General features: G+C 41.6%; 1 protein-coding gene across 8 annotated transcripts in view; it reads right to left on the bottom strand.

Moving 5' to 3' along the window:
• Window positions 1-26,218, bottom strand: part of UBR3 (ubiquitin protein ligase E3 component n-recognin 3 (putative)) — a 238,578-nt gene that overhangs the window by 81,186 nt on the left and 131,174 nt on the right. For all 8 annotated transcript variants that reach the window (XM_025206463.1, XM_014520815.2, XM_025206461.1 and 5 more), the window contains 3 exons: window positions 8,701-8,850; window positions 6,481-6,614; window positions 677-787 (listed from right to left, as the gene is read on the bottom strand). In XM_025206463.1, the coding sequence (XP_025062248.1) occupies window positions 677-787; window positions 6,481-6,614; window positions 8,701-8,850 (395 nt within the window). The remainder of the gene's footprint in view (window positions 1-676; window positions 788-6,480; window positions 6,615-8,700; window positions 8,851-26,218) is intronic.

Below are 26,218 nucleotides of genomic sequence, written 5' to 3'. Positions count from 1 at the left end.
ACAATGCTCGGAGTGGCGCAGGGGCCTGCCTGTCATATGGCCCCGCCCCTTGCCGCTGACTGACTGAAAGGGCTGTCTGTCATGCAGCCCTGCCCCTTACCACTTATTTGAGAGTGGTGGGGCCACATGAGAGGCAGCCCTGGCAGCCAATCATCAGCAAGGGGCGGGGAAGTAGCCATCTTATCTGCAGCCCCTTGAGCAAGCAGATCCTCTCCCCACTTCACCGCCCCACCAAGCTGCCAAGCATGCTGAGGAGCTAGCATTTTCTTTTCCATAAGATTTTTTTCCTGTGGATTTTGTGGGCATTGCTGGATTTCATGGAATCCATTAAGTTGTGAATTTGGTAGGTCCCTACATATAGGATATGCAAGTTAAAGAAAAATCATAATGTCAACTTCTTTAAACAAAGTGATTTAATTTACGGAAATGTCAAGTATGTTTCGATAGGTCAGTATAGTCAAGTACAAACAAAACCATGTTAATAATAATGTTAAGATATAATTAAAAAATCTAAGAAACGATGATTCTAGACATATGATAAGGAAAGTTCCGCCACCAATGAAAATAAATAAGTTAATCTTACTTCCACTCAAAGTAAGTGGAGTTTCCGCATTGATCTTAATGGAAATCAGGCCCAACAATTAAAGATATTTTATAGAAGTGGAAATTAACTCACTCTTAATGATTCCATGTAAGACTTATGACAATCTATGTGTAACGTATGACCACAAGTTTGCACATAAACACCTCCTTCCCAGCCTATTGATACTGCTTGCAAACAGGAACTCTAGAAAAAAAAATAGTATATACATACATGAAGTTAGTAAGATATTCACATTTCCAACTAAAACTACACATACATACACTACAATACCAAATATTTCCTCTCTTATTATAGAACTTTCAGTTAAGGTAATGTTTCCTCTATAGAGTTATTACACTGCTTGGTAATGAAAACCAACTGTAATCTCTTATTAAATTTATAATACTGAAAATGTCAGGCCTCCAAGATGGTGATAAAATTAAAAAAGAATAAAATAATGCAGCTACATGAACATTTTATTGCACTGGAGCTTTCACAATAATACTGCAGGTAAGTGTCACAATGTGGTTTTTCCAATTTGATTTCTGTACCTTATCTTGTACACCTCTCTTCTACACCTACACATATTACTTCAACACTACAGTAACCTTTACTTAAAGACTATCTTGCGTTTGCTGTATTATACAGATTTAAGGTAAAGTGTCTTGCCCTCAAAGCAGAGAAAAGAGCACAGAGGAAAAAAAAAGGAGAGGAATCCCAGGCTGCAGCCTACTCTGCAGAAAGACATGCAACTTCTGCAGCTGGATCTGTGGCTTAAGGATTGGCCTCTTAAGTAATCTCAAGACCTATCAATGAGCTGTGGTAGAGATCATCTTCAAACTGAGGGATTGCCAACGATGATATAATGCACTGCTGTAGAAGTGCACATTTCCCTTCTTCATACAAGACAATGAAGAACTGGCCTACTATATTTCATTCGGAGTTAGTAATGTAATTGCATCATAAGGTTTTGGACACAGAGAAAATTGTTTAATTTATAAAAAGACTACAATTATATAGCTAAATTCCAATTGTTTTTTAAAAATGAATTAAAGGTCTTTATTTATCTTGTTAAATGCTTTAAAATACTGTTAGGAATACTGAACACATGGAAAGAGAATGTGGCACAATGAATTAATGCAAAAGTTTAAGCCGTACATATTTATAATCAACCCTTGACCCAGGTCAAGTAATGTTTTGTAGTCAGTGGTGCTCAACCTATCTGGTCTTGTGGGCTGGATGAGTGGTATGGGGCCAGTCCATGGGTCAGATCAGTTTGCAGATGTGATCCAGTCATAAACTGGTCCAACCTCAGCTGCACTTTAGCACACAGGACCACACCAAGTGGCCTGCAGGGCTACCTATGGATTCAGAAATCTGGCAGCAGGAGAGCAGCAAGGCTGCCATTGCCCCCCTGCTGCTAAATCTGTAGACGTGCAGAGAAAAACAGGCCAGATGACAGCACTTCGTGGGTTCAGCAACATTGTAGTTGTAGTCACTGTAAATGCCAAGTGCCCGCATTATAAAAGAACAGAGTTTGGTGACTGGACATGTATGCTACTCAACAACAATGGAAGACGCTAGGGAACTAAGTCAGAACTGACAAAATTATGAGGAGAAATTATACATATAGTATATCTACTTAAGAATCAGTTTTATTACACCGTCAATTCCTGAACACAATGCTGGGTTGCCTGTTTTTTGCTACTATAGCTCCTCGGTCTCTTCCTGTATTTGAGCAGCTAGTATTTTGCATTATTTTGCTCATTCCAACTTGACACCTGTAAAGCTTTACAGAACTTTGACCTAGAACAACCTATCGTCTTAACCATAAGAGCTTCTTCTTCCAGCATATCCCTGTCTGTTTCAGCAAACAGACTGCATGGTGAATTAGGCAAAGTCGTGCAATGGACAAGTGCCAGAAAACATTTGCCTTGTTCAAAGAAATCTGGTATTTCATGTGTTTGATGAGACTGGTCTGCATCACTGCTAAAACAGTGTTGGACTGTCTCTTTAGTGAACATTGGTGGCTGGGGGGAGTAGGGAGAGGATGTGGTGGAACTGAGAGAGAGTATGTTATCTACTGCCCTTGGAAGAGAAGTAAAAGAATCAGAGGAGGAAGAGAACCCATGCTTGATGATGCCTCCCCTCCTGTGTCTCATCAGGTTAGCAAAAATTGCTGATGGCTGGGGCAAGGATGGGGATGCAATGCCCATAGAAAGGAGACAGAAGAGGCCAAACAGAGGAAGGGTGTGGTAGACTAGCTTTACTATCCCCATTGCTTCCCCATGTTCCTCAAGCACCTTGCTTTTCCAGCTCCATCATCCTCCCTCTTACTTCCAGATGAGCTGTGTTTTCACAGTGCTGCAGGTCTGACAGAGCAGTGATTTTTTATGGGATCAGAAATATTATTTTAGTTAAGACAAATGGGCTGAACTCAGTCAGCTTTCTACCTTTCCTGTGGAGCTGTGAAAGTAAATACGGTATTAAAAGAAAATATGGCTTATGTTGTTCTTGCATATTGGGGCCAATGCACATCAAAGATAAAACAGGACCATCCCTCATAAGTAAATGAGACCTGGGATTTTAGCTAGTGAATCTTGCACTGTAAGGAAAAGATTGAAGTCTTTGCAAATAAAGGTTCCTTTCTATCCTAACTCAGCAGGGTGCAGATTTAAAGGATTCAGAAGCAAGCTACATACTGGGGGTACAATAAGGTTCTATTCAACTTACCAGGTTTATTGTAGAACCTTGTGAACCTGCAATGGGCCCAGGGTCATGTATCTGGTATGTGAGCTGGGCAGGTTTATTAGATTCCTACATAGTATTAAGCTAATAAAGTTATAGCCTGTTGCTTAAATAAATGAACTACAGACTACCCAACTGGCAGATCTCAAGATTACAACAACTACTAAGGCATTACAGCCTTGGGTCCTCCACCCAGCTCCTCTGAAGCCTAGAATAACTGAACCATTGTGGTGCAATTTTCAGGGGGCAGGAACTGTTTCCTGACCAATAACAAATCTCCTTCACTGGAGGCTTCAAAAAGAAGTTGTACAGTCATTTGTTTAGGATGGTTTAGGAATAACAAACCCAGCATCTATGCAGGGGGTGGAAACTGTGAGGTTTCTTCCTCCTCTATGATTCCATTATAAGATATAAATGCATAAACATTTGAAACAAAAAGGTAAAACAAAGAAAAAAATTACCTTCTGGTATGCAATCTCTTGTGAAATTTCTGCTCACAGAAAATAAACATAGAAACACAAGTCCTATTTTATAACTTCTGACAATTTTTACAACTTAAGTAATATCTTCCTATCTCCTGAAATCTTCTACTGTATCTGTCATTAGGGGAAAGACACCACTGCTGAGGGCATAGCTGATCAACAAAAGGATTTCTTTTTGCTTAGCTCAGCTGAACAAGTCATTCAAGGCACTAACAGATGTTTCTCTTTTTATGCCAATAACAAATTTAAGGATTAGCTTTTTCATGCAGAGACATTTTTAGCACAGTAGTGATCTAGAAACCTAAAAGCAGAAACAACTAATCCAACTAACGTCTGAATTAGAAGAGAAGTTTTTCAAAGCAGAAAGCCAGAAAGCATTAAGTCTCTGAGTCATTGTAGTATCTTCTAGAAGTTTTTTAAACACTCAGTGTAGCTTCACAGACAGGGTTGCAGGATTTAATTTACCATGACGTACATGTCAGTAAGATCAAGGGGTTTTTGAAGAAGATAATTTTTCATTAAATCCCCTGAGATGTGTCGTGAGAAAAAGTACACAGTTACTGAGCACCTAGAGTACAGCTTCCTTAACAAACACTTAAATAAAAAATAACTGTTCACTGACAATTTGAAATGCAAGCAAAGCCAGGAGTAGTATCATTAACCAAGTAGATATCTGCCAAACTTTTCACTATGTTAACTTGCTTCTTTCTAAGATTGGCAAACAAATATAGTATTAATTGCAACAGCTCAAAGTGAGTGCCCGACAAGTGTCCATGTTGCATTATACAAAACAATGTATGGATTCTAGCATAACTTCCTACAATGAAAGGTGACATGTCTAAATGATATGGTGCTAACTCAGTAACAATAACATTGAAAACTACAAATTAATATTTCACTATGAAAGCCTATTTAAACAGAAAAGTTTTCTTGACAGATTAAAAAACTTAAAATTATTTATTTTTCTTCAAGTAATACTGTTTAGTGCTAACATTTGTGCATTTGCTTTCAGTCAGGGAAGAGGGTATTTTTTCCCTCTGAAAATTCACCAAATTTAAACATGTATAGCAAAACAAATAATAAATTATAGCCGACTGTCCTTCTCATATATTAAAAAAAATAAGCTGCCACCCATTGGTTGATGTCAATGTCTTATTTAAGAAGTGTGTGCTACCAATAGATTAAAGGGTAGCCACCAATGGTACTAGAGTTAAGACCGAAGCAGGTTTTCTGTTTAAATTTTGAGTATCTGTACATTTGTGGTTTCTCTGGAAGAGATACTGCTCTCCCAAGAGAAACATGAATGTACAGATACTCTGGCTTTTTCTCCCAAAGTAAAAATGGCCACTCCAGGAGAAAAATAACTTGGGCACAACCTGAGTTTCTCTATGGAGAGTGAATGTCTATACATGCTGACAACACAGGTAGACCATGGGCTGCCTGGGTTAGCCAATCAGGGCTGCACTATTCACTGCTGTTATCTGTTTCAGGCAGAATAAGGGAGCCTAAAAAACATAATGAGATGTGTACACAGGGCCACCCCCTGACTTCAGTGTCAGCACTGCAAGCTCTCGACTCTTCAAGGACTAGAGATTGAACTGTCTGTACACGTGGCTCTGGTTAAGTTTTTCTACCATGAGAACAAACCTAGGAGAATTCTCCAGGATTTTCTGAATGTTTGTACACAGACTTGGACCAGCCTGAATACTGCTATGCCAGCTGAGAACTAGGGGTATGGTCCATGGAGCTAATTTGGTGTTATTTGGTCCAGGAGGTCCAAAGTCTACCTTCCATTCCCACCAACTGAGATTTATTTTTCATATTTTTATTTGTATATTTATTTAACAATTAAGTTTCCTACATACATAATGAAGGCAGTATCTACACGGAAGGTTATTATTGGGCTAGACCTGTTGAGTTCAGTGACAAAAAACAGGTATAAATGTTAACAACTGAAAAAGTTCTTAGACTTTGTTTTTGGTATTATGGGAATGTGCACTAGGCTGCTGGGAGAATTAAAGAGGACTCCAGCTGTTACATATAAAATGTAGGATGGAGCTAAGATCAAGAGAAAAAGGAACCTCTTACCCATTATTACCCACTTGTATGGAGGAAAAGTGCAGTAAGCTAGCAATCAGAGGGCCCTGAGTTCAAGTCTCTTATACTGACCATTGACAACATTTCTTGTGTATTCTTGTTAGCCTTGAATAAAATCCCTGTCCTAAATGGGACTGGTATTCCTTTCTTTTGCAGTAAGTTCCAAGATGTTGAACAAGGTAATTTCTACTCATTCTGTAAAGAGAACTAGATCTCTAATACGTCAGAATCTAGCATCAGTCACTTGCTGATATAGGCAACTATTACTTCAGCAAAAAACTGCAGGATATTTTGTGAAAATTTCAGCCTGTAGGGTTTCATTTACTTATGCAGAATACCTTGGATAAGGATGAATTAGGTATTCAATTAAAAAAACAAGGCACTTAACTAAATTAAAATACTTCCCACCATTTTTATTTCAACACTAACCATTTTTTTGCCAGCATTCAGAATTAACGAAAGTTCTAAATACAGCAAATTTAATGATTAAATAACTTAGCAAATATTAATTCAACTAATGTTTTCACACAGCACTGAAACGGGGTGGCACTACCTCTTATCAATACTTACATCTTTAAAGTACCGCTGTAATGTTGTAAGTCTCACATCGTATACTGTTGCACATGTGTCCCAAGGGTATATCTGCTCCTCTTCAGTGGTTGGCAGTTTCTTTGGCTCAGTGCTGTTGCGGCATTGCCCCAAGACTATAGAGAAAGGAGGTGAGAAGGAATAAAATGGACAGTAATATACCAGTGAACTGAGAAAAAATAAAAAGCTGCCAAAAGAAATTCTGGTTTATCATCATGTGCATCACAAAAAAGAGCTTTGTTTCTGCTGGTATTAAAAATGGTAGATAAGACTATTAAAGAAACCATGTGCTAAAAGTAATATCTGATTAAATGAATGAATACACAGTGTTAGATATTCCTCCCCCTGCTTTTGTTTTTGGTGTTTTTGCTTTCTTTTTTGATATCTAGGGTCTATTTTTACATTGTGAGGTTTCCCTCTTGCATAAATGGGCAACACTGTGACAGAGGGTAAGCTTGGGGCCAGGTCTCACATCAGCCTGCTCACCTGTCTAGATAGAGCAGTCCACTCAGTCTCACCTGCCACAACTTGCTGTTCCATAAATTGTTGTGAAATGCGGGAGGCTGTCCATTTTACTGAACTGAACAGGCATGGGATGCGATAAGGGAAAGTTGGGGTTGTGTACAGCACCACCTGGTATCGGGGCAGTAAAACGGGCAGCCTCCCGCACTTCACAGCAATTTATGGAACACCAAAGGTGCCCTGCCACAAACACAAACTAACCTCAATCTGCAACCTCATAGAAATTACCAAGCATTTAGCTTCTTAAGCCTGCAGATTTACCTTCCAGAGGACCATCTAGGTAGATGCACACGTCTCACATTCTCTGGCTCTAGCTCCAAGTACATCAGGGTTGTGCGAAACACCACCTTTCCGCTTCGACTTCCGCTTCAATGTAACAGTGTTTTGTTTCGAGTTTCGTATTGTTTTGAAATCATTGTTCCGTTTCGTTTTGTCGAAACTGTTCCATTGTTTTGACGTTTTGCTGATAGGCTATAATGGGAAAGCTTGAAACTGCCTATACCTTTGTTATTTCTAGTCTGATTCAGATGAAACTTGCAAGATGGTAGCCCCTTCTGAGGGCATGAAGGCTGCCAAGTTTCAAGGAGATAGGTGCAGAGGTTTCTGGAAAACTACCTCAAGGTGCTGACAAGCAAAACTGTCACTTGCTGGCAGTAGCAGCCTCCTGTCATCCGGCACGCAGATCTGGGGGCCCACACCCCTGGGAGGGCTGCGGGGCTGCACCAGACTCCTCCCGGGAGTGTGGCCCCTGATCTGCCTGCTGGATGACAAGAGGCTGCTGCCACCTGGGACTGGCACTGGGCACAGCCGGCACACAGCGCCAGGAAGATTGGTGTTACCATTGGTCCCAGGCTGCAGGAGCAGCCTCCTGTGATCCGGCAGGCAGATCGGGGGCCTGAACCCCCAGGAGGAGTCTAGCACAGTCCCTGCAGCCCTCCCGGGGGTGCGGGCAGGCCCCCAATCTAAGTGCCAGATGACAGGAGGCTGCTGGAGCTGGCTGGGGCCAGCGGCAGCACCAATCTTCCCGGCCCTGAGTGCAGGTTGCACCCAGCATGGGCCCCAGGAGGCAAGAGCAGCCTCCTGTCATCCATCAGGTAGATCAGGGGCCACACCCCTGGGAGGAGTCCAGTGCAGCCCTACAGCCCTCCAGAGGTGTGGGCCCCTGGATCTGCCTGCTGGATGACAGGAGGCTGCTCCTGCTGCCTGGGACCGGCGCTGGGCACAGCCTGCACCCTGTACCAGGAAGACTGGTGCTGCCACTGGTTCTAGCCGGCAGCAACAGTATACTGTCATCCGGCACGCAGATCTGGGGGCCCTCAATCCCCTTGAGGGCTGAGGGCTGTGCCAGAATCCTCCCAGGAGATGCAGCCCCTGGATCAGCACAGGATGACAGGAGGCTGCTGCTGCTAGCTGGGACCTGTGCTGAAGCCAAGCCTGACTTCGAAGCTCAAAATGGTTTGAAACTTTCAAAACGTTTCGAGTGCCCTTGTTTCGTTTCGAAGCTGTTTAGAAGGCTTTTGTTTCGTGTCAATTTTGCTGTTTCAAGCTCGAAACACATCAAAACAGTTTTGAATCGAAACACCCGGCGAGATTTTGCACAGCCCTAAAGTACATTAGTCAAGCAGTAGTAGATAAGCACTCTTAAAACATTAGCTGTTCCCAAAATCCCTTTTATCATACCGGAAGATGCTTGTAATAGCACAACTAGCCCTGTAGGTCGATCTTCAGTAGAAGGGCCACTCTGTCCACAAATAACACAATCATATACTGCTTCAGAAACATGCTGTTCTGATGTGGCTATCTCCATGGCAATATCAGCATCGGGCGATTCTAAGAAAGGAAGACAAAATTTGATGTTCAATAGAAATATAAAATATTTAAAAAGCAATAAATATTTTACATTTAGGTCTTTCTAAAATGTCATTAAGTTCCCAATTAAAGAATCACAGGGAAAAACACAGAAGTCTGCTTAGAATTAACCATGGTACTTCAAGCAGTAAGTATATATGGGTACTGAAGCACAAACATTCTGAGAAGAATAAAAACCACTGCCTCAAAGAACCCAATGTTCACCTTCAGTTTATATAAAAAGCCATAGCTCTGAAACTGTAGTTTCTTCTACATAATTAGTTTCCATTGATTCCCTATCAAAAACCTTGAAGAAGCAAGAGTGAAGGGTGATGAATGTGAATCTCTATTGACTGAAGTCATAATTAACATGTCTTTCTCCAATTAATATCAAAATAAAGCCTGGAGATCTTTGAAAAACATTTTAAAGGAGGGAATGCATGTCAAGAAGAATTAGTTAATTAAAAAGTACCAGAACCTCTCCATGGAGTTGGACATCAGATCTAGCTAGTGTGCCAAGAAAATAATATGTAGACATGTGAACTGAGCTCCAGATAAAACATACACATAGTACAGAGATGGAGACACATATGCAACATGCAGAAGTTAGACAAAAATCAGCAGAATGTGTTCCAACATTTTGGGAACCAATAAACATTCATATACATAACTTGTTGATATAAACAGTTTGATTTGTCTTCATATGCTATGAACACATATGGCATTAATTTATAATAAAAAAGATAGTGGGTTTTCAAGCTCTTCTGAAAAGCATTAATTTTTTTATCAAGATAATATATTAAGTCCTAATAAACTCATCTTATTCATTCAGTAATAAATATAATTAAAGTAGAAAACATATAGGTAAATCTAACAGGATTGTATAAGATGAATTTTGGAAAGCACATACCATTGAAAATTTGGGGATGGATTCATAAAACCTGTTATGTCGTGCACCGCTGTAAAACAGCATCCAGCTCTCAGGATCTGGTCTTCATAGACTCTCAGCAGGTATTTTCCTAGCAAGGCAGCTAAACCTTTTTTGGAATTAAATAAGCTACCTTAATAAAAGTAACCTAATTTCCAAAGGTGGTTGTTGTGACGGCACGGTGTGGGATGCTACTATGCAGAGCCACCTGCCTCACTGTGCCAGGCCCAAAACCATGCTTTGGGAGTCTCCCCTGGGGAGCCTACAGCCGACCGGCCCCCTTACTGGAGAATATCTACAAGCCTGGGGTAACAATGCCACCACCTAGGCACTGGTCTCTGCTAGGGCTCTGTGCAGACCAGGGCACACAAGACTCAGCAAGCCTTGAGGGTGCTTTGACCACAGTAATATTTCGCGGTGCTTCTGTCAGCCCGAAGCATCCAAAGATAGCCTCAGGTACTGGAGAAAAATAAAAAGCCAAGCCCAACTTTGCTGCCGAAGCAAAAGGCCTGCCTCTCCCCAGTAATCCACAGCCAGGAACACTCTAACCCGATACCTTTATTGATCAGAGTGGGAGGGGAAGAGGGGCTAGAACAAGGAAGTTAGAATACCTTTTGAGCAAACAAAAGTAAATCGAGTCTTGCAGATATTGGATGCAATGATCCTTTTAAGACATGCCTACCTATACTTATTTCTAGACTTCTGGCTAATTTCGGTCTTTACTTACAAAGAATCATCCAGGCTGCACCTGGGGGCATGTTGCTTGTGGCTTTTCAAAATGCCCGCAGTAGGAAGAGGAAAGCCCTCCCCTCCCTCTACGAATTTTATCTGGCCAGGTCACCTGAGTGACCAGCCAGTACCAAGAAGAGACCCAGGAGATACAGCAGTCACTGGTTTTGTCCCAAGCAAGTGGAAGAGAGAGGGATTTCTTCAGTCGTCATTTACAGACCCAAACAATTTTAAAAAGATAGTGGGTTTTCAAGCTCTTCTGAAAATCAGGACTCTCATTTAGGCACTTAAATATTAATTTAGGAGCTAACATACCCCTTATAAACCTGGGGTTTAAAAAAATATGCCTGTAGTTTTTATTACTAGGTACTGTGAAATCTGTGCTAGTAACTTCAACATAATTGTGATCACTATAAAATGCTTGCAGGTAAAGTTTCATACACAGGTAGAAAAGTACAAGGCTTTTTAGAATCTCTTGCCTAAGGGAAGCCCAGAAAGAAATTCCTTGGACAAAGATACAATTCAGTGGTATGACTATTAGATTAAATTTGATAGTACTTAAAGTCAAAACTACTAAGCCAAAAAGCTGTCTGAGAGCCTCTCAAGGTCTCCTCTAAAAGGGAGGACTAGAAATAGAACCAATAATCCTAATTGGCTTAAAAACAAAGATGTTCTATTCTTTATAGATGACCCTTTCCCAGTTGCTTAGGGATATTTGTGCTCATTTTGCCCTTACAACATAGAAACAGATGAAAATTTTGTTTGGTTAGTTTTAACTAAACTCTGTCTTAGGAGCTGAATTTACAAACAGGAAGAGATCCTCACCCCTGCCCAAGCCTCTGTATGCTGGGGGGAAAGGGAATGGAATATGGGAGACCTGAAAGCTTCAGTTGCAAAAGAGGGTGTCACTTGTGTTACGTCTCAGCTCTGTATTCTTGGGCAATCGGGGCACAGGATGCAGTCTGTCTGACTCACAAAGGACTCACCCCCCCCCTTCCCTCCCTCCCCTCCTCTACCTAAATGAAACTGATTAAGATGCAGTGAGAGACACACCTAAGACCCTCACCAGATAAGGGTGACAAGAGTGAATCAACTGCCCTAGGTCTCATTTACATCCGAGATAGAACCAGATGACCATTCATTTACATGAGAGATGGAAAACAGAAAGCCTGAAGCAGAGACTGCAGTGAATTCTGGGACCAGAGAAGCAGAAGAGCGCTGCATGATGGGGAATCTGTGCTTCCAATGTTAATCAACCCATGTTCACACACACCCAGCTCAGCATTTATCAGACCAGTTCTAATCTGGATTTGCTAAGGACTCCCCCCCCCGACACACACGCACAGCTCTAAGTTTAATAGGCATCTCGGGCCATACATTCCCCGGTCCCACTATGGGAGGCCTATTTAAACTTGATTGACTAAAACTCGGTTGCCGGGTTAGGGAATGCTGAGGCAAGAGACCGAGTCAGAGGGGGTATGGGCAACATTTGAACAATGGTTAAGGGTTCATCACAGCATCCAGCCTGCTGGAGCCCTAATTACAGGTGTTGTCATATCTTTCCCAAGACGACTGGTGGGAGTCCTCTCCACAAAAGGTTATGAGCACCCCAATAATTGCTTTAAGTCTGTTAAAAAACTATAGTAAGATCTGGAAAAGTCATGCTAAGCTGAGGCTTGTGCACAACAAGTAAAAATCCAAAATCCTGATGCTGCAAGCTATCTATTGTTCCTGAAGAAACCATGAGATATCCCATCAGTATATCTGCCACCCATAGGAATTTCAAGCTGGCTCCCAAGTATTTGGGTTACTCCCTAATCTTAAGTGTTTCCTGATTATCAATCAGTTTCCTGAGATGGTCCAAAAGAGGGAGAGAAGAAGAAGAGGAAAAGGAAGGAAAAGAAGTAGAAGCAGGAGGAAAGAAGGAGAAGAAGAAAACCCCTGTGCTGACACCATCCCCTGTCGTTCTTGGGACGCTGGAAGAACAGATCATCTCTCTCTTCAAGGATTGTGCTATGGACTGTGCCTGTCAGCTTTGCAGCCTGAGTACCGTGGACTAGGTGAGATCCCAGCGTTCTCTGTCTTCTTTCTAGGCATAAACTTCTGAACCTGAACTGTATCAGTTAAGCTTGAGCTAAGTTTCCCCAAATACTTAGTGAAACCAGGGTAGTATTGTCATTGTTTGTGTTTGTTTTTCTTTTGCATGTCTATTACTACTAGTACTATTATATTTTTCATATGCTTAGCAATAAATAACTTTTATAGTCAAACTGGTAGTAATTGGGTATATTTTTCCTTCTCTGCTTCTCTTTCCTCCCGTGCTCTGCAGCAACGCTTCTTTTACCTATGCTAAAGATCCCTGTGAAGCCCAAATTATTGTGGGGTCTGCTCATCAAGAGGCCAAAGATTGGGACGTGCTGAGTTTGAAACACATAAGGGGATCAGCTTGTACAGGCTGATTGACCCAGTTTGACTCAGACGTGCCCTTATGAACTGAATGCTGGCCCATGAGGGTGTCAGCTGGACACCCAGCCGGATTCAGAGGGATTCTGTTTACCTGTATGCTTGTGTCTGACTGCATTTTATTGTTGCTCTTATGAACTGATTCTTGGCATATGAGGGTGTCAGCCTGTCCATGCTGATCAGCCCGGCCAGGTCAGGCGTGTCACGTTAATTTGTGTGTGTTTGTGTGTATGACTGATTTGGTGACTGGAGGAACCCAGTCCCATTGAGATTGAGTCCTGCAAGATAGCTCCACTGGGGGTGAGGGCTTGCAGAAGGGAGAAATACAGCTCCGTATAGTAACACAAGCAGCACATTGACAGAATCACCAAGACCCTAGAAACTATCCCTAATACATGAGCACACCCCAAAGTAATGGGCAAATTTGGTAACACTTGGTACAACACCAATCCACCCCAGTGCAGACCCTGCAAAAGGTATTTATTAGACTAAGGATTGCCTACTGCAAACCCTGTATATGGAAGGCATGGTGGTAACAGAAGGGTCATGCCAGGGCCAGGGAAGATGCAGTCGTACAAACATTACAAAAAATCCTTGTAGACCGTAGTCCCAGGAGTTTGCCTTAACTTAAGCTGAATCTCCCCAGTGTCACAACCCAAAGTTGTGGATTTTTTAATTGTGTGTGCTTCGGCACCGCTAAATTATGTTCCCGCCGAATTGGAGCTCTTTTGCACGACAGAGTGTTCTGTTGTTATGGAGAACCCGCGTGCAGAAAAGTGTTTCCCACCGTTCTGTAGCCTTCTTTGCATTGTGCATTACTCTTGCATTTAGTGATGCACGCTGCAAAGGAGTTTTCCCGCCATTTGTATTGAGATTTGAGCCACGTTATTGGCCGGTCTTAATTTAGGCACACGTGGCGGCTAGCTATTGGCTTGCTAGCCGTACAAAAGGCTTGGGTGGTTTCCGCCCAAGTTGGAGAGAAAGATGGAGAGAGACGGAGAGACGGATCTCTAAGCGCTGTGGGTCCTTTCGAACCCAGCGCGTCTTTCTTAAGAAGGCGATAGAGGCTCCAATTGCCGAACCCCCGGAGCCTAGCAAACTCCGGGGCACCACTTACCGACGGCCTCTAGCCTCTCCCCGTCACCGATCGCAGCCCAGACGAATCCCTACCCTAGAACCCAGTTATCGACACCACGGAGTCTGAACCACTCCGAGGATCCTGGGAACCGAGTTTTAGAGTCGTCCAACGAGGATTGAAACAGAGCTGTACCTGAGAAACTGTCCAGCCTGCACCGCGACCATCTCCGGTGTAAGTAAATAATCTTTTCAATCAACCATTACGCCTCCATGACTGATTCTAGCTCGAGCGTACAACTCCATCCCACGACTTTTCTCCGGCCCCACGTGCCCGGGCTGCCGGCCACAGCCCGCATGCACACAGACGGGCCCGGCTCGCGTCCAGCGAGGACGGGACCGGGAGCCGGCCCGCACACCCAGGACTAAGTTAAACTACTGCTGGTGTAGCTCATTACCAGATGAGTACCAAGGTAGCTTAAAACCATTTTAGTCAGTTCCCTTGCACTGTTTGTTCAGTAAAAACTATCTTTTTAACAATGTCACTCCCTTCTCAAACATAGCCCCTCATGTCCCTCAGCCTATGGAAACTCTCCCCTGCATGCATGCACATATATATACACTGCAAGGTATGCTGGACTGATTACTCACGCTCTCACCCCCTTGGTGTCTTACCCACTTGTTGTCAATCACTGACATTTGGGAATGGTTCAATTCTTGTGTGTGTCTATACCCTGCTCTGCAACAATTGTGAACTGGCTCCCAATCAGTGACATTTTAGAACAGTTCAACAGTTATGAGTGTCTGCACCCAGAAGCCTAGATTAAGATTTAATCATTATTCTAACTTTCTGCCTAATATAATCAAAATTTATCACTGGAGCCAATATCCTTCTGGTTATAGAATAAGCGGGACTCGATCTGAAAATCAACATCAACTGAACCAACTAAACAATATTCACAGAGAATAAAGGGTATGGTTGATCCCTAACAAAGAGAAACAAACTTTTTCTTTTTTTACAAAAATCACAAATTATGCCTTTTAATGGTCATTGGTACTCCAGTGATCCACCTATCCCCTGAGCTGTAGCTAATAATATAACTGTCCTTTTGCTTTCTAAATACTGAAAAGTATGATGAATATTGCAAATGACGACTCAGAATAGAGGCTGCAAAACAGTTTTAACCATAACCTTGACTTTTTTTTATCCACAGCTGTGAATAATTCAGATTTGGGTCTGAATATTAAATGTTTATTTTCTGCCTAAGGTTATGGCTAATGTTTCAGGCTATTTTTGAGTTACGGAAAACTAAAACAAAAAGAAAATATTTTTGCAGAGTAAAAAACAAAAACTGAACATTCAGGAAAAACAAGCAATATGCAGATAAAACATGCAAAGAAAAGGCCTTATTGAAAAAGATTACGCTTTTTTTTAGGTTTTCATCTAAGAAATTAAGTGCTTGCAAACCACATACCTTGTTTCACACACAGCTTTCTATTGCCTTTAATACAGATTCTTATACTACCCTCATCATTATAGTAACTGAACCCCTTCCAATTGCACCTTAAACAAGTTGTCCGTTGCATGTTTGTTTTCTTATCCTCTCTCCAGCAGGAGAAATATAGAATTTTAAGTGTTTATTTCTCCCTCTGTCTTTCACACCCTGTATTTGTGTTAGTGAAGACGAGGTCAAAGAAATATACTTAAAATAGCAAGTACTAAGATGTGTGACAGTGTTTATTTCTTTTGAGAGAGCATTTCATAATGTGCTGGCATCAGGGAAAGTTCTATCTCCTGCGAAGACCAGGTTTAAAATTGTTCTGGAGATTTCTACTGTGCCAAAATTGTTGATCACAGTCTGCATTTCAAAGTTTTAATGATCTCCTAGACATCTTGTGCCCAGGCCATTGAGCATGCTGAAGATAGAACAGCTTTGATATGTTCAAGGTAGCCAACATAGCTGGTCCTGCAGCATTCTGACCCAGTTGGTATTTCCTATTTGCAATCAATAACCTTCATCTACAAGCCAGTCTCATCAAAGCTCATTCTAGTGATAAGTACTGCTGCATGTAGGATAGATAGAGCTGCACTGTCATGTTATTTGCCTCCATTGCATCTGATCTACTTATCTTACCACTGAAAAGTAGAGGAGACTGCTGATCCACTATCTCTGATACCTCTCTCAGGCAAGAAAAGTAGACAACATGTAAGCCTGAAAGCTCAAGCAAAAGCAGTGGAGATGATATTCCTTGTCTTGACTACACATATTGGAATAATCAGTATCTAATATAGCAGCAGTGTCAAAGACCCAGCTTGTGGGACAGATCTGACCCATAGAGCTGTATCTGACTCATAGAGCCATATCACCTGGCTTATGGTGCTGCCCATGAGTCTGAGTGGACCCATGCGCCACATGCAACGCGTACTGGATCAGCACACAGGGCCAAGGCAGGCATTCTAATATAATAAAAGCCTTAGTCTGTCTGTCCATAATGCTTTATTCGCACTCTGATTGGTTGTCTCGGCAGCCAATCACAATGCTGACTGAAACAACCAGAGCATTCTGGACAGGAGGCTGCAGCACAGTGGAGCGCCGCCATGACAGCGGGGATGGGGGGGGCGGGGGGCAGCCCTGCTCCCTGAAGGTGGTGGTGGCATGGGGTGCTGGCCAAGGGGGATGGTAGGGCAAGCTTCCCCCCACCCCCTCCTGCTCCTGGGAGGTGGCGGTGGCAGCACAGGGTGGTGGGTGGCGGCGCTCTGTCCCTGCCCACACCCCACACCCCGTCATTCCTGAGGGGCAATTGGCTAGTGTACTATATGGGACATGTATGGCTGGTCCAGGATTCACGCTGCATGCAGAGCACAGGACTGGTCCAAGGTGCATGCTGCATACAGTGCCTGCCCCAGACTGACCCAGTGCAGTGGATCTGGCATATGAGGCTGGTCTGCAGGCTTGATTCAGTCTATGGACTGGCCCTGAGCCATTCATCCAGCCCTTGAGGCTTAAGGAGTTTACCGCCCATATAGCATAGGCATGTTTGTACTGTGTAAACAGCATTAAAGAATTTTCATGAAGTCTGCTTCTACCGGTTCTAACAACAAGTTATAGAATGAAAAATTATCGTTTCCAAAATGATATTTTAATAGGTACTCATTCTGTAGTCATTAATTTTAGTGTCATATGAAAATGATAACCTTCAATATTGATATTCTTAAACACTGCAGTTCCACTTCAGGTGTTGATATTCATTCCTATTAATTTGTCTGTGGCATTTTGTAGCAGCAAAATAATTATAAATTTATATTTAGACTAGTCATATAATGCAATAATTTAAATTAATCTTATAAGTATCAAACACCTTTTCTGTTCATTTGTAAGTTATGCCTTCAGCTCTACTAATTTCCAGGCTGCTTTTTTGGTTGTCGTTTTTTTTCTGAGGGGGGAAGGGAGAAGCCAGGTGGAGAAGGGGTCCTTTTTGATTAATTTAACATAAAGGTTCCTGGCAGTATGAAAAGATGATTCAGTATTCCCTCCCACTGAACTCTGCCATTGGTGAAATGTTTTCAAATTTAAATGTCTGAATATTATTTTCTGCTTGAACAGAACACTTCCCAGAGACGAGCCTATGAGCTCCATTTCATCAACCTCCTGGATACTAGAGATCATGGACTAAACATAGGCATTGGATTTTTGATACATTATAATCTGCCGGGCAACTGACTCCCCAGCCCAGCCCCTGGCTTCTTTACTTTTCATTCCATCCAGGAAGAGCACACACCAACTGCTGCAGCTTCCTGAGCCTGACGAAGGGTTTTTGAACCCAAAAGCTTGCTTAATAACTATTCTCCAACTATGTGGGTTGGTCTGTTAAAAGATATCAAATTCACCCAAGGAACCTTGTCTGCCTATGTCCTTAGACCAACACGGCTACAACCCAAGCCACTGCCTCTTGTCAGAAATTTAAGGAAATATGCTTGAGGTAGAAACCACCTCAGATGAATACTAGGCAATTGGCAAAAGGTGTTGCTACATTTCACAGATGCAGACTTCACAGAGATAGATCCCACCATGTGTCACAAATTAATATACATAAGAGGTACTATCATCACAACAGGATAGTGATCAGTACCCCCCTGCCTTGTGCAAGTTTAAGGGTTATACTAACAAACACTAACCCTGTAGAATTTATAATACACATAGATAAAACAAAATAACAGACAAAAAGCAGTGTTAATAACTTACAAATACACTATGTCAAAAGAACAGAATCTCTCTTCTAATGTCCCAAGAACTTTTCTCTCAATAAGACCCCAGCAGACATTAAAGTAAAGGTGCTCTGATGCAGGATCCCAACAGTCGTGCTTCCTGCTATGCTCCCCCTGTACTAGCAAGTAGCAAGCTTGGCTCCCAGCCTTGGGAGTATGCTGTGTGTCCCAGGGCTGGGAGCTGCATCAGCTGATCAGGGCTTCCACCAGTGGAGCACCCGAATCACCTGGACAGGGGCTCCCAGCTGTGGGAGAGCATGGTGTGTTGCCCTGGCTTGAAGCCATGATCAGCTGCAGGGTCTCCCAGCTTCTTGAGCATGCGGCAGTTTTGAAAGAATCCCGATTGCTCCAGAGGCTGAGCATCGGCTACACGTTCAATTAAAAATGTGATAAGAACCAGCCACAAAGTTACTATATAGATTTTGTGTAACAGGTTTGTGACTTATTTCTGGTTTTATCACACCATTAACTGAATGTGTCATGTCTTAAGTGTAATGTCTGTCAGGGGTGTAAGGTGGTCTGATCTCATTGTACCAAGCAGTGAGGTTGCAAGAGAGGGTTGTTACTTCACATACACTGCTCATTTGACTTGTTATTGGCTCAGACTTCAATATTGAAACACTAATTTTTTAATTATATATCTGGAGCAACACTGAAGTGAAAAGAAGATCATGTATCAGAACTACAGCTGAACATTCAAAAACACTCATTTATAGAATAATAATGCTGTTCAGAATTTGTAAAACTTCTCTGTTCTCCAGTTTAAAAACAAAAATCTATGACAACAGGAAGTATGATATTCTTGTGCAGGGAATATATTGGTAGTTCAGTAGGGGAAAAAAAAAAAAATCACATGACCATGCAATTAAAGGCTGTATCAATGTGCATAAGATGAGGGTAAAAATGGAGAGACAACCTCATAACTATGGAATATCCTAACTTTCAAGTGCTTCATTTTGAAGGTTACACAGTGTTCTTTTAATAGTTTTTAATCCAATCTCCTAGATTTTTAAGAGAAAAAAGGGTTTTAAAAAGGATTTATGATGTGCAACTATTCTTCTAGCTTCATTTGGGTTTAAATTATTCTACAGTATAAAGTATCTAAACTGGAATACAACACTAAATATGTAAACTACCAGCCAACACAACCTGCTTTTCTGTGAGGAGGGAGAATGGATAGCTAGGGTCATAGGCTGGTGTATCCTCAAAGCAGGGATAATCCATTATTGAGGGTAGGTGCTGCATTTGATGGATCATTTCCTGGATCACTCCCTTCCAGACCCAACTGCTCCCATGCATCCCCTGCACAGTGTGTGCTGCCATTACTAATGCAGATCTGATTTTAGGGTAGAATGTGTTCAATTATGCTGCCATGTTGCCAAAACTTTCCTGAGAAATATAAAGGTATGAACAAATGAACAAATTACAGTCAGTTGCCTGCATAAGCTGTTCCACAAGAACTGCCAATATTCCTGTTGTTCCCCTACACTAAGAGAAAGTTAACCCACAGAAAGGCACCTTTCTTTTCTTCAGGGTAAGTTGCTGTGGGTTAGCTTTAACTTACTGCAGGGTAGGAACAGGCACATAAACCACAGAGCAACTGTTGTACAGTAAATTCTTTCCCCTTTAACTAATAATTTGTTTAGCCTGACCCAAAATGACAGGAAAAAAATGGATGATTTTCAAAAGTTTATAGTTCAACAAAAATCTAAACAGAATTTCAGAGGAAGCAAAGATAAGATACTTCTCTAACTCAAATATTTCCCCTATGATGAATTTGCCCTCTCCAAAAAATAAGATGTTGGTGCTTCTCAATTTTTTCTCCAAGAATCTTTATATACATTACTGATTGCAAAAAACTTTAACAAAAAAATCTTAAATAATTTTAATAGAGGGACCACAACTGCCAGAATATACACAAAATTATCCAAAAGGTAACCATGATCCTGAGTTTCCTTTACATCACTTCACACCTTTGAGGAATGAATTATTATTCTTTATACCCCTCTCACTGCCCAATTTTCTATTGTGTATACATTGGTATTTGCACATCTTTCCTACAAAAGACTCATTCTTAGGTGATTGCACACTCGCAAGAACATTAAGGTATCCCTTTTCTATTCTGTTTTTCTCCATTTATCTTTCTCCTCCATCTACTATTTCTTTATTTTGTTCTTTGCTGTTCCATTTCATAAATATGCTACTGCCACATGAGCAGTTACGTTGGATGGTGAAACTATCTAACATTCTTTGCAGCAGGATTTTTGACACCAGAGTTAAATGAAAACCATCTTTCCTCTTCCTCTCTTCATCTTGGTCTTACTTCATCTAACTTGAAGTTCAATGGATGGATTGGCTCTTCTCATCTCTCTCATCACCGTTTCTTAGCAGACAATGAAACATGATAAAGAAGTGGTGAGAGACAAGGGTGGCTAATTCAGTGAGTACAGGCTGTGGAGGGAGGAGAGGGGGGTAGCAGCACTCTGCACAAAGCCAGAATCCCACCAAGCCCTCCCCAGGAGCCTACATCAAGGGAAATAGCCAGCCGTTAGAAGATGCGGAAGGCAGAATCTGGCCTAGATACAATGGCTACACTGCAAAAGGGGATCACAGCGCAGCCGGTAAACTACAGGATCACTGGCCAGAATCAATCTCTTCACAGGTCAGACCCAGCCCATGGGCCAAAGGTTTCCAACCTTTGCTCTAGAAGACCAAAGCAACATAATATCTGATTTTAGAACTTCATCAAAGGAAACAATATATCTACAACTGAATCACAATACTGTCAGTCAGCTCTGATACCACTCTGGAAAGAGTACTAGGTCTGATACAGGAGTTTACTGTCATGGTATCAATGGGTATCTAACATATCAATATGTACATCAAATATTTGTCAAATATCTCTAACAAATATGGTATAAAGGCAGTGCATCTACTGTAAAGTGATAAAAAACTGTCTAAATGCAATTTAAATGTAAAATGCAATTTAAAACAATATACAAACAAAAGTGGTCAAATGTCACAAAAATAAGTTTTTAAGCCACTGGAAACTAGAATTTTGTTAGGAAAGAGACCGTGGCATGCACAGCATCCATTTGTATGTGCATTTATTGAATATTGTCAGTGTAATTTTTTCCATATATCAGCAGAGGTAAATCAGTTTATAGAAAGAAGTTTCCTTGCAACACTTACTACCTAAAGTTATTAATATTGCACAATCACTTATCACCATCTAGTGGTAGTCTGATGAACAGTAAATGACAAGCAGAATATATAAAATGGAAATATATTTTCCATTGTGAAATATTAATCACTATTATGCGTTAGCAACAAGAGAAACAACATGCAATATCTACAACTATAAACAAGTGAAGAGAGAGAAGGAACTTTTAGGCTATTTTTAATATTTGTAGTCATCCTAACATTAGCTGAGTGGTTAGGTTTGGATTTGGTCTTTCCTTTTAAACACATTGGCCATGCCTACACGTGCACTTTAATGCACAGTATCCTATTTTACTGTGCATTGGAGTGTCACAGCAAAAACTGCTAATATATTAATGTGCAGTAATATTAGGCTATTGCACATTAAACGTCACTAAAAAAGTATGCACTTTTGCTACTATACATTAGGGCAGCCTAATGAGCATTTAGTTCTTCACATTAGAAGTACTAAATTTAATGCGCAATATCAAAAGTGCATTAATGAATGTGTAGACACACCCACATACATGCAGGCATACATACACACTGCATGATTAGAAAATAATAATTACAGAATTCCTGCCTGGCAGTAATTCTTATTACTGCCAGTTTCTAATAAGATATTCCCAATATAAAGTGCAATGTGCACTAATTCACAGCCCTTTCATGAGAGATTGGGAAATAGTACCTACCCAATTTCATTAGATTTTATAATTATCCATTTTATAGGATAATTATTAATTGGCCTGTCCCAGCTTCATTTTTAAATCTTCTAATAACTAAAGTTACATAAAAATGCACATCAGACAATCTATATTTTACTTTAAAATGCCATTCATTCATAGTTCTCTTCTCCCTGAATTATTCTAAATTTAGTAGCATTTGTTCAATGTGGACAGCTATATAGTATAAAACAAAAAGGGTATGGATGGACACCAATTCCAGCTTAAATTTTCAGTTTTAAAAAAGCAGTAAATTATAGATATTACTTTGTATGATTTCAAAGGTATTTCAAGCCAAGACAATGCATACTAACAATTCTTCTTACATTTCAGTTGCATGTGGAAGAAAATCAAAGTATGTTGACATGAATTTTAAAAATGCAACAACCTGCATGCAATGTAGGCCTGTGCCATAAGCTTTTGCACCTAACACCAGGCTTTTTTAGCCACTCTTAAGAAAACAGTGATAAAACAGCAGGGGACCAGATCTTAAAATCTAAAAAAACATTTTCTATGGAGGCAATTTCCTGAAAGATAGCAAAGGAAAACAAAGTCAGCAGAAGAAAAAGGCAAGGATTCAACATCTCAGAATAGCAATGATGTACCCAAGAGATTCTTTGGACCTTTTGACACCATAACTATGTTTTAATGTGAAAAACTGATCGCAGAAATGCTTTCCATTGTCAACTGTAAATTACTCATGCCAGATTAGACATATATAAAAATGCTTTATTAAAATATAAGGTTTCCTTATTTACTTAACTTGATTTCTCTAGTTTCTATGTAATTTAATTTGAATCCTATCAATTATTCCATTTTCCTTTTAACCATTTTGCAGCTGTATGTAAGGAACTGGAGATTAGTGAATCAGTATCTTTGAGAAGCATGGCTCTGCCAGCGCCATGCTCACATGGGATGCTGGTAATTCATTCCTTCATCCATAGAATTACAGTTGCGTGACCACAAAGCTCATATTGTGAATGTGGCTAATGGTTTGGCTGTTCCCTTGTATAAGTAGTCTCTGCGGAAGGGAGCTGATGAGCTATGCACTTGCTGAGAATGCCTCCTTAAAAGTTTTAAGTAGCCACTATTTGGAGTTTGTGTTAAGTGCTTTTCTTCTTCTAAATCCTTATATTAGTAGTAAATGTTTGTAAACTGTTTTGAAGCTGGAATATATAGAAGAACATTAGTTATTCCTAATTTTAGAAATCTGACTGGACATTTCCTTACTTTTAGGACAAAACTTCTAGTATAAAAATGAAAGCTTTATTTTTTAAAACTTTGTATCCTTTAAAGCCTAAAAATTATTCTTTTTAATGACTTGCACTGATTTAAGAGTTTAATGTAAAATATCTTCTTTTATAATCAACAAGGTTTTCAAGTAAACAAGGCAAACCACATCAACTGAAACCAAAATAAAGATGTGAAAATATGAAATAATTTTAATTAGCAAGTTATTGATTTCTTTCATTTCTCTGGTACAGAAAACCAATAGTGAAAATGTTTCCTAAAAGTTGAGGAAAATTTTTGCAAGCTGAAAGAAAGACTCTCACTCAGTCTCCCATCCAGCTATGAACTGGGCCCGGGCCTGCTTAGCTTCCCAGAGCACATGCCAGCAGTCCCATCCGGCCAGAGGCAGGCAAGGAAAAGAAAAAAAAAGAAACAAACAAACTTAAGCCTTAAGGAACGTTTCTCTCCCATTCTGTAAAAAACATGTTTTAGCAACTGCAAGCAAAATTTAAAAAGGATTACATTATAAATGCATGGCCTTTCAATTGCAAGCTAAAATGATTTATTCATCTTTTTCTCTTTCTTCTTTATTTTTTTTTTTTTTGAGGTGCACCGTTATATCAGTCCGACATCAGATCGGTCCCAATATAAATAAAATTGACTGCATCAGAAATCGGCCTGATGTGGCCGATAATTTGGCTGATAAATGCCTGTGCATGTGTGCCGCTGCAGCCCTGCATGTAGGCAGCAAGAAGCACAGCCCAGCAGAATGGAGAGCTGCATGCAGCTGGTAAGTCTGTTGTGGTGGAAGGAGAAGGGGGAGGGGTGTCTGGGGGACAGGGTTGGGCCGGACTGCATTCGGGGCATGTGGTGGCAGCACCGGGAGAGGGAGCTATGGTGGGGAGGGGAGCTATGGGAGGGAGGGGTCTGCGGTGAATTTTGGGATGGTTGCAACCCCCCCTGTAACCCTCCTCTCAGCTCCACTGCTACCTGCCCCAAGCACAGCCTAGCCTGGCCCAGGCCCTGCTGGGAAGATCCCCACGCAGCCCCAGCCTGCATCTGCAGCCCGCCCTGCACCACCCTGCACAGATCTGGGAGCACTTGCACCCCATGCCCTCCAGGGATGCACGCAGAGGCAGGAGCTGCACCCCCACAGACAAGTCACACCTCTGTCCTGCCCCGCCCTGGCTGGGCAAGTGCCTGCCCAGGCAAGTGCCTACCCCTGCCCCAGCCCCACTCCTCCCTCACCACAGGCTCCTTGATCTGTCCCCCCACGCCCCTTCCCTCCCCCCTCACCACAACAGACTTACCAGGTGGACACAGATCTTCAAGCTGCCGGACTGCATATCGGAAGTAAGATTGGTATCCGTCGATATGCCTCCTTAAAAATCTCTACTGGTACATCTTTATTTTTTAACATTTTCAGCATATGTTCTAGCCAGACAAAAATAAGAATATTTCTCTGATAGCACAGAAAAGACTCGGATTGTTGCAAGTATAAGCAATGGCCTAATATTCTTTAGCCAGCTTCCCTGATTCTGTGGCACTTTGATGATGTATTGTGTGGCAACCTGAAAATTTTGCAGCATCTTCAGGGATACTTATAAGAAAATGCAACTAACTTACCAATGCCTGAAGTTCTTCAATATGTTTTTCATATGCAAATCAGAATGTAAGCTTGCCTGCATCTCAAGCACTGGGAGTCATTTTGCCTCAGCAGTATACACAAAGTACAGCATAGCTCTACCCTGCCTCAAACCCCACACTAAGGGGATACATACTTCTGGTCTTCAGTTTTCTTTCAGAATTATATTACACGTACTTCCAAAGGAGAATAGGAGGAAGACAGGATGTGGATAGGCACAGGGACAGCACCTCTCAACTCAGGGTGGAAACAGATGTCACCTTTCATCATTTTTGTGCCACCATTAGAAAATGTTATGGCAGCACAAAGTCCAAGCAAACAGGTGTCCAAACTCCTTGATAGACCACAGATGCATGCAATGTGTGGCCGAAAGGAAGGTGGTATCAATTTATGTTGCTATTTACTTTACAGTGCAAGAGCACCAGCAGCCTAGAACTGCCCATGATCTCCAGATGCCCTGAGCAGTGCTCTGGGGGCTTGAGGGGGCCTAATCCTGTGCATTGTGGGAACTCCCATGCAGGATCAGGCCCCTCAAGCCCTGGAAGAACCCTCCTAGCTTCCTCTGCTTACCAAGAGATCTCTGGGGCACACTTCCTTTGTAACCAGGAAAAAAAAATCAGGGTTTTCCCACTTACCAAGACGCATCTTGGAGATCCCAGGGGCACATCTCGGTAAGCAGGGAAACCTGGGCAGGCACTCCCTGGGTTGAGGGGCCCAACCCTGTGCAGGAATCCCTGAGGTGCAGAGGACGGGGCCTCTCAAGTCTTGGGAGAACATGTTGCCCGTTGTCCTGCAACATCAATGGGCTGGACAACAGGCAATGTGTGTTTTGCCCAGTGAAGCGAATTCACTGTTCTGGGACAAATCCTGGCACAGCTCATCTGCTTAATTTGGCAACATGTATTTCTAGCCCCACTCATTCTCCTGTCAGTGACTGTCTATACACACATCCCTACAGAAGGAGACTTTAGAGCAGTGCCCAATTATCTAGATATTCATGTATCCAGGAGGCTTCTGCAGTTCCTTAGTGCTTGAAAAAAAGTGCGTATCAAGTTTTAGGCGGCTACTCTGCAGATATAAAGGTATGGCAA

The sequence above is a fragment of the Alligator sinensis genome, unplaced genomic scaffold (assembly GCF_000455745.1).
Source record: "Alligator sinensis unplaced genomic scaffold, ASM45574v1 scaffold143_1, whole genome shotgun sequence".
NCBI lineage: Eukaryota > Metazoa > Chordata > Crocodylia > Alligatoridae > Alligator > Alligator sinensis.
This window is presented reverse-complemented; position numbering and strand designations above follow the sequence as displayed.